This window comes from Sminthopsis crassicaudata, chromosome 4 (genome assembly GCF_048593235.1).
Source record: "Sminthopsis crassicaudata isolate SCR6 chromosome 4, ASM4859323v1, whole genome shotgun sequence".
Lineage (NCBI taxonomy): Eukaryota > Metazoa > Chordata > Mammalia > Dasyuromorphia > Dasyuridae > Sminthopsis > Sminthopsis crassicaudata.
In genome coordinates this window covers 341,393,946-341,409,992 of record NC_133620.1, presented here as the reverse complement: position 1 = coordinate 341,409,992, position 16,047 = coordinate 341,393,946, and the positions used below count along the sequence as shown (strand labels likewise).

The 16,047-nt window shown below is 33.0% G+C and overlaps 1 protein-coding gene across 4 annotated transcripts in view; it reads right to left on the bottom strand.

Moving 5' to 3' along the window:
* CDC27 (cell division cycle 27) overlaps window positions 1–15,827 on the bottom strand; it is a 118,074-nt gene extending 102,247 nt beyond the window's left edge. For all 4 annotated transcript variants that reach the window (XM_074260960.1, XM_074260962.1, XM_074260961.1 and 1 more), the window contains exon 1: window positions 15,759–15,827. In XM_074260960.1, coding sequence (XP_074117061.1) covers window positions 15,759–15,812 — 54 coding nt within the window. In that variant the 5' untranslated portion in view covers window positions 15,813–15,827. The remainder of the gene's footprint in view (window positions 1–15,758) is intronic.
* Between the last annotated feature and the right edge of the window lie 220 nt (window positions 15,828–16,047).

The window sequence follows — 16,047 nt, the reverse complement described above, 5'->3', positions numbered from 1 at the left end:
AGACTTATATAAACTGATGCAAAGTGAAGTGAGCAGAACAAGGAGAACATTATATATAACAATAGCAATATTGTAACAATAATCAACTGTGAAAGACTTAACTACTCTGTTTAATACAATAATCCAAGACAATTCCAAAGGATTCATGATGAAAATGCTATCTACCTACATAGATTGAATTCTGAATTGAAATTGAAATATAATTGTTTCACTTTATTTTTCTTGTGTTTTTTTCATGATATGACCAATGAAATGTTATGTATATGATTTTACATGTATAATTGATATCATATTGCTTTCTTTCTTTTAACACCTCAGTTTCCCTGAATTATAATATCTCAGTTTTCCTGCCTCAGTTTCCCTGAATTATTATTCTATACCCTGAATAAAATTATTATGGCCACCCCCCCTTTATCCTTACCCCATTAAGCTCTGGTCTTTTCACATTCCAGTGCATCATAAAACTCCAGATAGCTTATTTCAAATGCCAGAGCACTGCTCACTATCTCTTGCCCTAGACTATCTCCTGTTCCCACCTTCTTGAGTCCCAGGACCTGTTAGAAGTAAAGTTATGATCCTCCCTGAAATTATGATTTATCCAATGTTCTCCTCCCTTGCCTTTGTTACCCTTATAGCTGGATCCCTATAAAAGGTCCGTGTTTTACTTGCTAGAGGTCAGACATCTTCTGGGCAAGAGTCCTGTCCAACTGGCTAACCCAAATTCTACACTACTAAAATATTAAAACCTAATCTCTGTCTTGCTTCAGTTTCTCTAGCATTACATTCTCAATGAGTGGAACAGGAGTAAGAGAGAGGGAGAGAATTTGAGACTCAACTTTTGAAAAATATTTGAAATAAATAAATAAACATCTTCTTAATTTTTTAATCCATCATTCTGGTCTCTTACTCTGAACACATTTTGAATTGGACATGTCTCTTGTTAAATTGTCAAATACTGTATTGTAGATCTGACCAAATATAATGGAGTTATTATTTTCTTTGTTCTGTTTACCATCAATACATGAGGCCTAATATGTATTAGCTTTTTAATTTAATTAAACTTTGTTTTTGGAGGGGAGGGGGCTAGGCAATTAGGGTTAAGTGAATTGCTCAGGGTCACATAGCCAATAAGTGTTAAGTGGTCAGAGGTCAGATTTGAATTCAGGTCCTCCTGAGGCCAGGGCTAGTGCTCTATCCACTATACCATCCATCTAGCTGCCCCTATATTAGCTTTTTTTGCAGTCATATTGTGCTGATGATTAAAGATGTGGTCAGCTAAGACCCACAGATCAAAATCAAACCAAGTTTTTCCTCTATGTGGTTATTGTATAGTTGTGATTATTTGAAATATGAAATGTATGAAAGCTTGCAACACTTGAACATATACATTATCACTATAACATTTGATTAAAAATATTAATGATTGCACCTGTGAATTGAAAACTGTGTCCCTCTAATGCTGGCCCCTTATCCTTGTGTTTGGCTCATTTAATAGAGAGAACATGTTCTGATTTTCCTATCCTAATGATTTACATACAAAACAGATACAAATATTCTTTCTTTGATTTAGGTCTATCATAGGTAACTTCTAGGAATCAATTTTAGGCCATAATGACTGAAGGGCTTATTCTCAGTAATGACAAAAAGTCTTTTTATTAACTAGAAATTCTAAAGAGCTGAACACTCCATGATTGCTAAGCCAGAACTGAATTTATAGACAAAAGGGGTGACCTGCTTCTATGTCACTCTTTTTCTTTTGCATTTATGAAGAGGAAAGACTTCTTTGACCTGTCTTTGCGTGAGCTAATGGAAGAAGGGCAGCTGCTTTATCTCCCACCTGGCCATGGTGACTATGAGCACATTGTCATTCTGCCCCTTTGTATCTACTCATCCTTTATCTTAGGTGAACACATATTCTGAGATGGAAATATCCAGGCAATTTTGTGAAGTCAAGAGAAAAAAAATCTCATTAGAGATCAAAGCACCAGTAGTGTCAGTGCAACCAGAAGCAATAGTGGCCAATTGTAGTAGAAGTACCTCTAATGCATGTGAAAAGATAATCGCTAGAGGATGACTGCAGTATGACTCATCATGGTAGAGAGAAGCACTATGTATGGATCAGAAAGGGACTTAGAATTTTTCACTCATGGAACAGAGAGTTATAACTAAAGGAAGTTGCATAAGTTTTACATATATAAAGAAAGGACTTTCCAGGTCAAGATTTGGGAAGTACTCCTTTGCAATACAAGTTCTCTACACATATACCTCACTAGAATTATATTTTAAGTTTGAGTCTGCTTTTTTAATGGATGTTGTGTGTTAATTATGGGAAATCTAGGAAATAATTCTTTGTATCAAATATTCTTACCATAAATCTAAATAAATATCTTTGTAAAAAGCTAATTAATGCTACTGGCTGGTTGTTTATGGGACTCCTGAGCAACAATGTTAGAAGCACTGCCTCTCAGGATTATCTTTAAGAATGCTAGGAATATTAGTAATCACCCCTCAGGGGACCTAACCTGCCAATTCTAGTATGAGTAGGGAAATAGACCCTAGAGGGAATAGTAGGCTCAGAGTTCATCCATTTCTGGTGGTTGCATACTAAGACTGTTCATCTGCTATTGGAGTACCACAACTGATCATTAAATAGATTTCCTATTTTGAAGTTATATCTCTGGAAATCTTAAAAAAAATTTTTATTAAAACTTTTTATTTTCAAAACATATACATGGATAATTTTTCAGCACTGATCTTTGCATAACCTTGTGTTCCAAATTTTCCCTTCTTCCCCCCCCATCCTCTCCCCTAGTTGGCAAGTAATCCAATATATGTTATACATGTTAAAATATATTAAATCCAATATACGTAAACATATTTGTACAATTATCTTGCTGCACAAGAAAGATCTGATCAAAAAGAAAGAAAATGAATAAGAAAACAAAATGCAAACTAACAACAACAAAAAGAGTAAGAATATTATGTTATGTTCCACACTCAGTTTTTGTAGTACTCTCTCTGGGTGTAGATGGCTCTCTTCATCACAAGATCATTGAAATTGGCCTCAATCATCTCATTGTTGGAGTCACCTCCTTCATAATTGATTGTCATATAATATTGTTGTTGCTGTGTACAATGATCTCCTGGTTCTGCTCATTTCACTTATCATCAGTTCATGTAAGTCTCTCCAGGCCTCTCTAAAATCATTCTGCTAATCATTTCTTATAGAACAATAATATTCCATAACATTCATATAACATAACTGAATAAGTTAGCTTATTCAGTTATTCTCTAATTGATGAGCATCTACTCAGCTTCCAGTTTCTTGCCACTACAAAAATGGCTGCCACAAACATTTTTTGCACATGTGGATCCCTCCTTTAAAGTTTCTTTGGGATATGCACAGTTTGATAATTTTTTGAGCATAGTTCCAAATTGCTCTCCAGAATGGCTGGATCCATTAACAATGTATCCCAGTTTTTCTACATCCTCTTCTAACATTCATCATTATCTTTTCCTGTCATCTTAGCCAAGCTGAGAGGTGTGTAGTGGTCAGAGTTGTCTTAAATTGCATGTTTCTGGTCAATAGTGATTCAGAGAACCTTTTCATATGATTAGAAATGGTTTTAATTTCTTCATCTGAAAACTTGTCTATTCATATATCCTTTGATCATTTATCAATTGGAGAATGGCTTGAGTTTTTATAAATCCCCCCCCCCCCAGGCTGGGGTTAAGTGACTTACCCAGGGTCACACAGCTAGAAAGTGTTAAGTGTCTGAGATCACATTTGAACTCGGATCCTCCTGAATTCAAAGCTGGTGCTCTATCCACTGTGCCACCTAGCTGCCCCCGAATTTTTATAAATTTGAGTCAATTCTGTATATATTTTAGAAATGAGGCCTTTATCAGAATCCTTAAATGTAAAAATGTTTTCCCAATTTATTGCTTCCTTTCTAATCTTGTTTGCATTAGTTTTGTTTGTACAAAAACTTTTTAGCTTAATATAATCAAAATTATCTATTTGGTGTTCAATTATGAATTCCAGTTCTTCTTTGGTCACAAATTCCTTCCTTCTCCACAGATCTGTATCTCTGGAAATCTTAAAATCATCCTTCCTCCCTCATCCCCCTTTTCTTTTCTTCATTGATCCACATGGCAGTTGTTTGGTTATATCCTGCTGTAAGAGTATACCCTTGATGTGTGTTTAGCTCAATGGAATTATAATTTGGGGAATCTAAGTGATATAGTGGATAGAGCAATGGGTCTCAATCAGGAAAACGATGCAAAAATGGGATAACAAAGAATTAGACATGACAGAAACAACTGAACAACAATAACAAAATATTGTACCAACTCTGTATTCTTGGTATATTGAAATTGACCATAATGCATAAACTTTAATATATTGTTGTTCATTTACTAACATTTTATTTTAAAAATTCTGCCAGTGATCACTAGGGATTAGTCTATGGGTTTTTTTCCTGCATTGTCTCTTTCCAGTTTAGGTATTACAATATTTATACCATAGAAAGAGTTTGGAAGGGGCTCTTAATTTCCTTTTTAAAAAATAGTTTATGGAATATCAAAATTAATTGTTCTTTGGATTTAATAAAATTCTCTTGTAAATCCATTTGGTCCTAGAGTTTTTTCATTTAGGATTATATTTTTGATGCTTTTAGCAGCTGTTTTTGTAGAATAAAGAACCTGGAAACTGAGTACAGAATGGTTGAATAAATTATGGTATATGCATGTTATGGAATATTATTGTTCTACAAGAAACTATCAGTGGAATGGCTGTAGAAAGGCCTGGAGAAACTTACATGAACTGATGCTAAATGAAGTGAGCAGTACCAAGGAAACATTGTACATAGTGCCAACAAGATTAGGTGATGATCAGCTCTAAGGGATTTGGCTTTTTTGAACAATGACGTGATTCTGACCAGTGTGATGAAGAGAACCAACTGCATTCAGAAAAAGGACTGTGGGGACTGAATGTGGATTACAACATAGTATTTTCACTTTTTTTGTTATTGTTTGCTTGCTTTTTTTTTCCCCTCTCCTTCTCATTTTTTCCCTTTTTTACCTGATTCTTCTGTGCAGAATGATAAATGTGGAAATATGCATAGAAGGATTACTCATGCTTAACACTGCTTGGTGTCTAGGGAAGGAAGATGAGGGGAAGGGAAGGAGAAAAACTTGGAACACAGAGTTTTGCAGGGGTGTATGTTAAAAACTATCTTTGCATGCATTTTAAAAATAAAAAGTTGTTATTTTTAAAAAAAACTTATAGTTTTGGCTTGTTGATTTTCTTTTTCTGATATCCCTGTTGATATATTTATTTTACATTTCTCTATGTATTTGTCCATTTCTCTGCTATCAGTTTGGTTAGTGTATAATTGGGTAAAATAGTTTTTGATAATTTCCTTTATTTCATCCTATTTTTTCTCATTTTTATTACAGTTTGTTTTTTTTTTGTTTATATCAGATTAGCTAATTATAGGCATATCTCATTTTATAGCATTTCACTTTATTACACTTTAAGATATTGCATTTTTTTTTTAACAAATTGAAGGTTTGTGACCACCCTGTGTTGAGTAAGTCTATCAATGCCATTTTTCCAATATCTTGTGCTCACATTTTGTTTCTGTGTCACATTTTGGTAATTCTCTCAATATTTAAAAATTTTTCTTTGTTATATCTACTATCTTGATCCTTGAGCAATGATCTTTGATGTTACTAATTGCAACATCAAATTTATGATTGTTTTGGGGTGCCACAAATCACATCCATATAAGACTATGAACTTAATTGGTAAATGTGTGTGTTCCGACTGTTCCACCTGTTTCCATTTTTTTCCTTCTACTTGGACTTCTCTATTCCCTGAGACACAACAATATTGATATTACATCAACCAAAAATCCTACATTGGCTTCTAAGTGTTCAAATGAAAAGAAGAATCAGTTATTGTGGCAAACTTCCTTGCTGTCTTATTTAAAGAAATTATCAGTTAATCTTCTTCAGCAACCATCACCCTGATAAGTCAGAAACCATCAACATTAAGACAAGATACTCCACAAGCAAAAAGATTATCTCCTGAAAGTTCAGGTAATGGCTAATTTTTTTTGCAATAAAGTATTTTAAAATTTATATATATATATATATGTATATATGTATATGTATATATATATATATACATTTTTAAAAGATATGATACTATTAAACACTTAATAGACTAAAGTGTCAGGTAAAAATATGCTCTGGGAAACAAAAAAAAATCAAGTAACTAGATTTATTGCCATGTTTATTTTAATGAGGTCATCTGGAATCCAATCTATAATGTCTCTGAGATATGCCTATATTTATTTTATTATTTTTCTCTTAAAATAACAACACCAATAACCTACTGAACTTAGTTATTAATTCAATGAGTTCTTGTTGCTCTTAATTTTATTAACCTTTTTTTTTAAATTTCAAAATTCACTTTTGCTGTTTGAGATTTTTTGATTTATTGTTCCTTTTTGTTTTAATTATATGCCAATTTATTGACTTGTCCCTTATTTCTTTTGTTGATAAAAATCAACCAGAGATATAAATTTTCCATTCTGGATGAATTTAGCTATATCCCCTAAGTATTAGTATGTTGTCTCTTTATTATCATTTTATTTGATGAAATTTCTATACTTTCTGTAATTTGTTCTTTGTCTTTTTTTAAGTTTCTCAATAGTATTTTATTTTTGTGAAGATAGTTTTCAACATTCATTTTTGTAAGATTTTGAGTTCCATTTTTTTTTCTCTCCCCAACTCAGCAAAAAATCTGATAGAGATTGTACAATGCAATCATTTAAAACATATTTCCACATGAGTCTTGTGAAAGAAAAATCAGGTCAATAGGGGAAAACCACAAGAAAGAAGAAGGAAGCAAAAAAAAAAAAAGGATGAAAATAATATGTTTCCATCTACATTCATTCTCCATAGTTCTCTCTCTGGCTACAGATGGCATTTTCTATACCAAGTCTGTTGGAATTGTCTTGGATCAATGTATTGCTGAGAAGATCAACATTGTTGATCATCATATAATTTTGCTGTTACTGTGTACAATGTTCTCCTGGTTCTGTTCACTATACTAAGAATCAGTTCAAGTAAGTCTTTCTAGGCTTTTCTGAAATCAGCTGCTCATCATTTTTTATAGAACAATAATATTCCATTTCATTCATATTCATTATTGGACCAAAAGGTATGCACAGTTTGATAGCTCTTTGGGCATAATTCCAAATTGCTCTCCAGAAAGGCTGGATCAGTTCACAACTCCATTAACAAGGCATTAACAATCTGGTTTTCCCACTTCTCCTCCAACTTTTATTATCACCTTTTTTTTTTGGTCATCTTAGCTGATCAGATAGGTGTGAAGTGGTACTTCAGAGTTGTTTTAATTTGCATTTCTTTAATTAATAATGATTTAGAAAATTTTTTTAAAGTATAAATGGTTTTAATTTCTTCATCTGAAAGTTGTCTGTTCATATCTTTGACCATTTATCAGTAGGAGAATGACATATTCTTATAAATTTGAGTCGGTTTTTTATGTATTTGAGAAATAAAGTCATTATCAGATACACTGGCTATTTCCCAGTTTTCTACCTCCTTCTAATTTTGACTATGTTTGGTTTTGTTTGTGAAAAACCATTTTAATTTACATAATAAAATTTATTCATTTTGCATTTCTTAATGTTTTGTATATCTTGTTTGGTTCTAAATTCCTCTCTTCTTCAAAGATTGAGGTAAATTATTTCTTGCTCTCCTAATTTGCTTACAGTATCTTCCTTTATTTCTATGCTTAGTTTCTGCCATACTATTTTCCAGTTTTCCTAGCTATTTTTGTGAAATAATGAGTTCTTCTTCCAGATGTCTTTGAGTTTCTCAAATAGTAGACTACTATAGTCATTTAACTGTTGTCTTGCATAACTAGCCTATTATACTGATTCACCATTTTATTTCTTAGCCAGTACGAAATAGTTTTGATGATTGCTGCTTTATAATATAATTTTATGTGTAGTATAGCTAGGCAAACTTCCTTTGCATTTTTGTCCATTTATTTCCTTAACACTCTTGACTCTTTTTTTCTTCCAGATGAATTTTGTTATTATGCTCTAAAATAATTTTTTGTCAGTTTGGCATGGCACTGAATAAGTAAACTAATTTAAGTAAAATTGTCATTTTAATTATATAAGTCAGCCTGCCCACAAGCAATTGATATCTTTCTATTTGTTTATATCTGACTTTATTTGTGTGAAAAGTATGTAAATATGTTCATAAAATTCTTGAGATTGTCTTAGCAGATAGATTCCTAAATATTTATATTATGTATAGTGATTTTAAATGGAATTCTCCTATTTTTAGCTACTGGACTTTCTTGTTAATGTTTTATTTATTATCAATTATTTTATTAATATACTTAATATTAGTTTAATATCTGCAACTTTATTAAAGTTGTTTCAAGTAGTTTTTTAGTTGATTCTCTAGGATTTTCTAAACATACCATCATATCATTTGCAAAGAGGATAGCTTTGTTTCTTCATTGCCTAGTCTAATTCCTTTAATTTCTTTTTCTTCTTTTATTGCTAAAGCTAACATTTCTAGTACAATATTGAATAATAGTGGTGACAATGAGCATCCTTATTTTATTCTTGATCTTATTGTGAGCTTCTAATTTATTTCCATTTAATGTTCGTTGATGGTTTTAGATAGATGCTACTTATCATTTTAAGAAAAACTCCATTTATTCCTATGCTCTCTAGTGTTTTTTATTAGGACTGGGTGCTGTATTTTGTCAAATGCTTTTTTCACATCTATTGAAATAATCATATGATTTCTGTTAGTTTTGTTATTGATATAGTCTATTATGCTGATAGTTTTCCTGATATTCAATCAGCCCTGTCTTCCTGGTACAAATCCCACTTGGACATAGTGTATTATTTTGGTGATCAAATGCTCTAACCTCTTTGTTAATATTTTGGTTAATAATTTTGCATCAATATTCATTAGGGAAATTGGTTTGTAATTTTTTTTCTTTGTTTTAACTCTTCCTGAATTAGGTGCGAGCCACCATATCTGTGTCATAAAAGGAATTTCATAGAACTCTTTCTTTGCCTATTTTTCTAAATAGTTTATATAGTCCTGGTATTAATCGTTCTTTAAATGTTTGATAGAATTCACTTGTCCCTGGAGATTTTTTCTGAGGCAGTTCATTGATGGCTTGTTGAATTTCTTTTTCTAAAATGGGGTTAAATATTTTATTTCCTCTTCTGTTAATCTAGACAATTTATATTTTTATAAATATTCATCCATTTCAATCAAATTGTCACATTTATTGGCATACAGCTGGGCAAAATAGTTCCTGATGACTGCTTTAATTTTTCTCTTTCATTGTTGGTAACTTCATCTTTTTCATTTTTGATATTGGCAATTTGGTTTTCTTCCTTCCTTTTTCTGATCAAATTAACCAATGTTCTATATATTTTGTTTTTGTTTTTTCCATAAACCAACTCTTGGTTCAATAGTTTTCTTACTTTTAATTTTATTAGTCTTTCCTTTGATACTCAGAATTTTTAATTTACTATTTGATAGAGGGGATTACTTTGTTCTTTTTCTAGTTCTTTTAGTTGCACGGCCAATTCATTGATCTCCTCTTTTCTATGTTCTTCCTTTCTTTCTTTCTTTCTTCCTTTCTTTCTTTCTTTCTTTCTTTCTTTCTTTCTTTCTTTCTTTCTTTCTTTCTTTCTTTCTTTCTTTCTTTCTGGCTGGGGTTAAGTGACTTGCCCAGGGTCACACAGCTAGGAAGTGTTAAGTGTCTGAGATCAGATTTGAACTCAGATCCTCCTGAATTCAAGGCTGGTGCTCTATCCACTGCGCCATCTAGCCACCCCGTTTTCTATTTTATTCATGTAAGCATCCAGAGATATGAAATTTCCCTTTAGAACTGCTTTTGTTATGTTGTCTCATTATTGTCTTTATCTGGAATGAAATTGTTGATTGTTTCTATGATTTGTTGTTTTGTCTATTCATTCTTTAAGATTAGATTATTTAGTTTCCAACTAATTTTTGATTTATTTTTCCATGGCTCTTTATTACATATAATTTTTTATTTCATCATAATCTGAAAATTATTCTGCCCTTTCTGCATTTGATTGTGAGGTTTTATATGGTCAGTTTTGGCATAGGTTCCATATAGCACTGAAAAAAACCCATATTCCTTTCTGTCCCCATTCAATTTTCTCCAGAGATCTATCATATCTACTTCTAAAATGTTATTTGCCTCCTTAATTTCTTTCTTGTTTACTGTTTGGTTAGATTAGATTATTCTAATAGAGCTATGTTGTCTATTTTTCCCTACAACTCATTTAACTTCTCTAAGGATTTGAATTGTAGCATTTGGTGCATATATGTTTAGTATTGATAATACTTAATTATCTATGGTACTCTTTAGCAAGATACAGTTTCCTTCCTTATCTCTTTTAATTAGATCTATTTTTGCTTTTGCTTTGTCTGAAATCAAGATTACTACTCTTGAGTTTTTTGTTTTTATTTTTGTTTTGTTTTGTTTTTACTTAAGCTAAATTACAATATATTTTGCTTTAACCTTTTACCTTTATTCTGTGTGTATCTCTCTGCTTCAAATGTGTTTCTTTTAAGGAATATATTATAAAATTATGGCTTTTAATCTATTCTGCTCTCTGCTTCCATTTTATGGGAGAGGTCATCCCATTCACATTCACAGTAATGATTACTAAGTATATTTTCCTCCAGCCTATTTCCCCATTTATCTTTCACCATTTCCCTACTCACCAGAGTTTTGCTTTTGAACCCCACCTCCCTCAATCTGCTCTCCTTTCTATCAGTATCATCCTTTTCTTATCATCTTTCCCTTTCCTCTTTCTTACCCCTTTCTTCTTCTACTTCTGCCCTCCCTTCTATCAAGTTTTCCCTCTTCCCTTTTATTTCCCCTTTTCCTCTTACTTCCCTATAGTATATAGGATTCCCTATAGGTATAAATTTCTATACCCAATAAATTGTGTAGGTTTTTCTCAATGAGATTAAAGTTCAAACAATGCACATCTCCCTCCTTTATTTCCCTCAAATAAATTATATTATTAATTATATAAGTCTTTTGTGCCTTTTCATGTGATGTAATTTACTCCATTTAACTTCTCCTTTTCTCTTTTCTCAGTCTAGCCCTTCTCCCACATAATTTAGTCTTTGACCTATCAGTTATTTAGCATAAAGTTATTGAGTCTCCTATTAATTTTAAATTATTTCATCATAAATATTTTATTAGATATAATTCTTAATATCTTATGATTAGTAAATTATGTGGTTAACATTTCTACTATTCTAAATTTTTGATGATTTCTTTTTTGTAAAAGTGCTGCACACAACTGAGATATTATATAAATTCTTTTTTATTTTCACTCAGTAATCACCAGATATCTATCTTCTTTAAATGTTTAAAGTTCTATACAGATCCTTAGTTTCTTTTTTGTTTTGTTTTTCTTTTGCTTAGATTTGTGTAGATCTGAGATACATTGAATCTCTCCACTATTATGGTTTTATCACCAATTTTCCATTAAATTAGATTACCTTTGTCTTTAATTATTTAGACTCTATGCTATTTGATTATATATATTAATTATTACTATTGATTTGTTACTTATGGTGCCTTTAAACATAAATTATTTCCATATTTATTTCTTTTTATCATGTCTATTTTTATTGTAGCCTTACTTGACACTATTATTTCTATTTTTTGCTTTTTAAAAAAAATTTGGTGGATTGATTTTGTTTCAGCCTCTCATTTTATGTCCATGTGAACCTTTAACTTTCAAGTGTTTCCTATAAATAACATAGTGTTTGATTTTGTTTTCTAATCTATTCTCTTAATTTCTTCATTTTTATGAGTGAGTTAATCCCATTCAGATCCCAATTATGATAGTTAATTATGTGTTTCCCTTCATCCTGTCCTCACACATGATATCATTGGTCCTTTTCAAGTACGAAGAATTAACAATGAAATAGCCCATTGTCCTTTTTTTTTTCTATTATTATTTCTATTGAATTTTTTCTCTTTCTTCCTTTTCTTTTATACATCTACTTCATTACACATTCCAACATCATAGTTGGAATACATCTCCCAACATTGTTTTGCTTATACCTATTCCTTTATCTTCCTCTTAAACTCTCTTCCCTCCATTTCCTTTCAGTGTTTCCTATTATCCTTCTTAGTTTAATGTATTTCTATTTGGTAATCTTTATGTATGCATGCATTCGTGTGTATGTGTGTATGTAATTGTGTCTAGTATTCTTTTGTTTGGTTCAGATGAAAGTGAATTTCATGGATTCCCATTCCCTCCAACTCTTCTCTCATACTCTTCATTTTATTCACCTATATTACAATAATGTTTCTCACCCACCTTCTTTCTTCCTCAGTACTATGTGCTACTTTTCCCATTTCTATCTTCTGAGACTATCAAAACAATAAAAACAACCCTTAGGTGTTCTGTCTCTATTACCATTCAAGGTTTTAGGAAGACATTTGTTTCTTAGCTAGTGAGAAATATCTACCACCACATAGTTCCTTCCAATTTGTGTGGGAAAAGGGTGAAGAACTTACAGCACATAATTGATCAGAGACTGTTTACTAAAATAGACCAAGCCTATGAGGCCTCAGTTTCCGCTTCTTCAGAATCACGTGATTTTAGATAAGACCTAAAGAATATTCCATTGTCCAACATAGGCAAAAAAGCTGTATAGAACTTTATCTGCTACATTCCATTGACCAACTAGGTGTACAGTAGACTTATGTGACCAATCACAACATATAGAGGGCGGGATTTTGGAGATTCTTTGTTTGAAATGTATAAAAGCTGTAAGCATTTTCAAGGCTCTGGCCCTATCCTGTTGTGAATTTGGCTCACAGACCAGGATGGGGTCCGCTTCTTGAGATTCTTTCTATGAGTGATCTCTGAGTAGTCAATTTGGGAAGGTCTTCTTGTCCCAAACAAATTGAACAAATATGTGTGTCTTTATATTTTTCTCTTGTTATCTATACATTTCCATTTCAAAATGTTTACTCAGTTTTGGTCTTTTTATAAAAAATGCTTGAAAATACTTTCTTTTGGAGGCAATTGAGGTTAAGTGACTTGCTAGAGGGCACACAGCTAGTAATTTGAACAGGAGGGAGGTATTCTTTACTCCAGGATTGGTGCTCCATCCATTGTATCATCTATATGAAAAATGGATGGCCATTTGTTTTCCACAGTTGTAAGAATTAAATTGGAGAAATGAAACTTAAATTAGAAAACTGAAACCCACAAGGACATCAAGGAATAATCAAGAGTGGAGGTTATCCATCACAGTTGATCATCATATAATGTTGTTGCTGTATACAATGTTCTCTTACTTCTACTTAATTCATTTAGCATCAGTTCATGTAAGTTTCTCCAGGCCTTTTTGAAATCATCCTGCTGATTGTTTCCTATAGAACAATAATATTCCATTACATTTACATATTATGACTCATTTAGCCAACTGAGAAGCATCCACTTAGTTTCCAGTTCCTTACCACTACAAAAAGGGCTACTACAAATATTTTTGCACATGTGGGTCCGTTTCCCTTTTTTATGATCCTTTTGGGATACAGACTCAGTAGACAATGCTGGATCAAAGGGTATAACTCTTTGGGTATAGTTCCAAATTGCTCTCCAGAATAGTTGGATCATTTTGATGGGGGGGGGAACCCTGAAATTGTCCTGACTTTGGGGTAAACACTTGAGAAACTCTCCTTGAACTCTGAGAAGCTCTCCCCTGCAAAAGACTCACCCCAGGGAATCAAGATAAGTAGTTTCATTCTGTTACATCCTCTATTGAGTAGAAGATTAGTCCAGGACCACTCATTCAATTGGAAATCCTCTATTCATTTGGAAGATCTTGGTCTGATTTCAACTCAAACTGCCCCCAGCCCTCAGCCAAAGTAAAATAGGTTTCTGCTCGCTCATTTCTTTGCAAGACCGTGCCATGCCAAGAAACCCCCCTCTTTCTCTCCTTGGTATAGCTGCCTGTCAGGACCCTCTGCCTGCTGAGAATTCTCTTCTCAGTGATAACACCTCTGTTTATCTCTCTCTGCCAGGACTTTGTCACTTAGGAGTCAGTCTTCTTAGCAAAAGCTGACTTCTCAGTGCCAATAAACTTCTTTTTGCCAGTCTAACTTTTCAGGTTCATGAATCCTTTCACTCTGGACCTGTGCCGACCAAAAGGGGTTCCCACAACTCTCTGCCCTCCGCCAAATCTCACCATTTGGTTCTCTAACCAGGAAAACCCCGAAAACCTGGTTGAGATAAAAGCTTTTTTTTTTTTTTTTTTTTTTAAGGTTTGAGATCTTTCACCTTAGAAACAGAGGTGTTTTGTCCCATTTTGCCAGAAAAATCCTTAGTTTCCCCGATTCTATAGTGCCTCATTCTTCTTTAAATGTCTCTAGAGATGGAGAGATGACAAAATGCTCCTTAAGTAAGGGGGCCTTTTGTCAGAGAATGCAGGTATTCTCATAGTAGGTGTCCCCAAGAAAATACTGCTCAAGCCTGAGGCTTCTGAGGACTCAAAACTTCCCAGGTATTTGAGTGTCCTAGCTATAGAATGAAACAAGAATACTTTACCTCTTTCAGATTTTGGGGATTTTCCTGCTTAGGGAATCAAATGATGAGGTTTGGTACAGAGCAGAGAGTTGTGGGAATCCCTTCTGGTTGGTGCAGGTCCAGCTTAATTTCACAACTCCACCAACAATGGATCAGTGCCCCAGTTTTCCTATATCCCCTTCACAATTTATCATTAACTTTTTCTGTCATCTTAGTCAATCTGAGTTATACCCACAATCTGCAGAAGAATTGTATCTATCAATGATTAAGTAAAAGGGCAGAATTGAGATAGCTCTTAACCCACCTTCTCACTGAAATGTCTATCAATCAGGATTATTTTACCTTTACCAAAGACAGTGCAAATGACATATTGTCAGCCCAATCAGAAGGAAGACATGTTTAGATTTAAAAGACCTGTTAGCCCTCATTCAGGCTCTTTGGTTATTGAGTCTATTGACCCAATTAATTTGTTACTGTTTGCTCAATGAAGAAGCTACATGGAACAATGGATAAAGTGCTGGGCTTGTAGTCTGGAAGATTCATCTTCAAATCTGATTTTAGATACTTCCTTGCAGTGTGATCTTGGATAAGTCTCTTAAGCCTGTTTGCTTTTCTGTTTTCCTCATCTGTAAAATGAGCTAGAGAAATCACTCCAGTATATTTGCCAAGAAAACACCACCTAGGGATCACAAAGAGTTGGACACAACTAAAAAAACATGACTGAATAACAAAAAAAAACAAAAGCTAAAGCATCTGATTAATTGACCATGCTCAGGTCACTGACCCTGCTCAAGGGGGAGAAAGATTGACCAACTTTATTATTAGTTATATGTAGCATTGTTAATAAATTATATTCTTACTCTGAAGAATATAATGCCTCAGTTTGCCAATAAACTATAATCTTACCCTGAAGAACATAATGCCTCAGTTTGCTTCAGTGTCATTTTACTCACCACACTCTTAACTGCTCACCATACCAAGTTTTTTCCTATTAAGTTTAATATATTTTTATAACAAATTGCAAGGCTTGAAGAGTCAGATGTGACTGAAATGACTGAACAGCAACACAAAAATACTAACCTGCATGTACATGTTAAATTCTTCTTGGTTCATTTCAGTTGAGAGTAAGTCCATTCCTTTCACCTTCCTTCTCTTTGTGTATTTTTCTCACACAATCCAACTATGAGAAACAACAAATCCTTCCTATTTTGTCTTCCTTTTTACAGTAGGGTATCTGAAGTTACTGTGGATACAATGCAGAGAACTAACCATTATATGATCATGGAATGTACAGGAAAGATTAGCACTCTGGAGTAAGGGCTTGCCAAACCCTTTTAAGGAATGCTCCATCCAGTTTTGGTGTTCATCT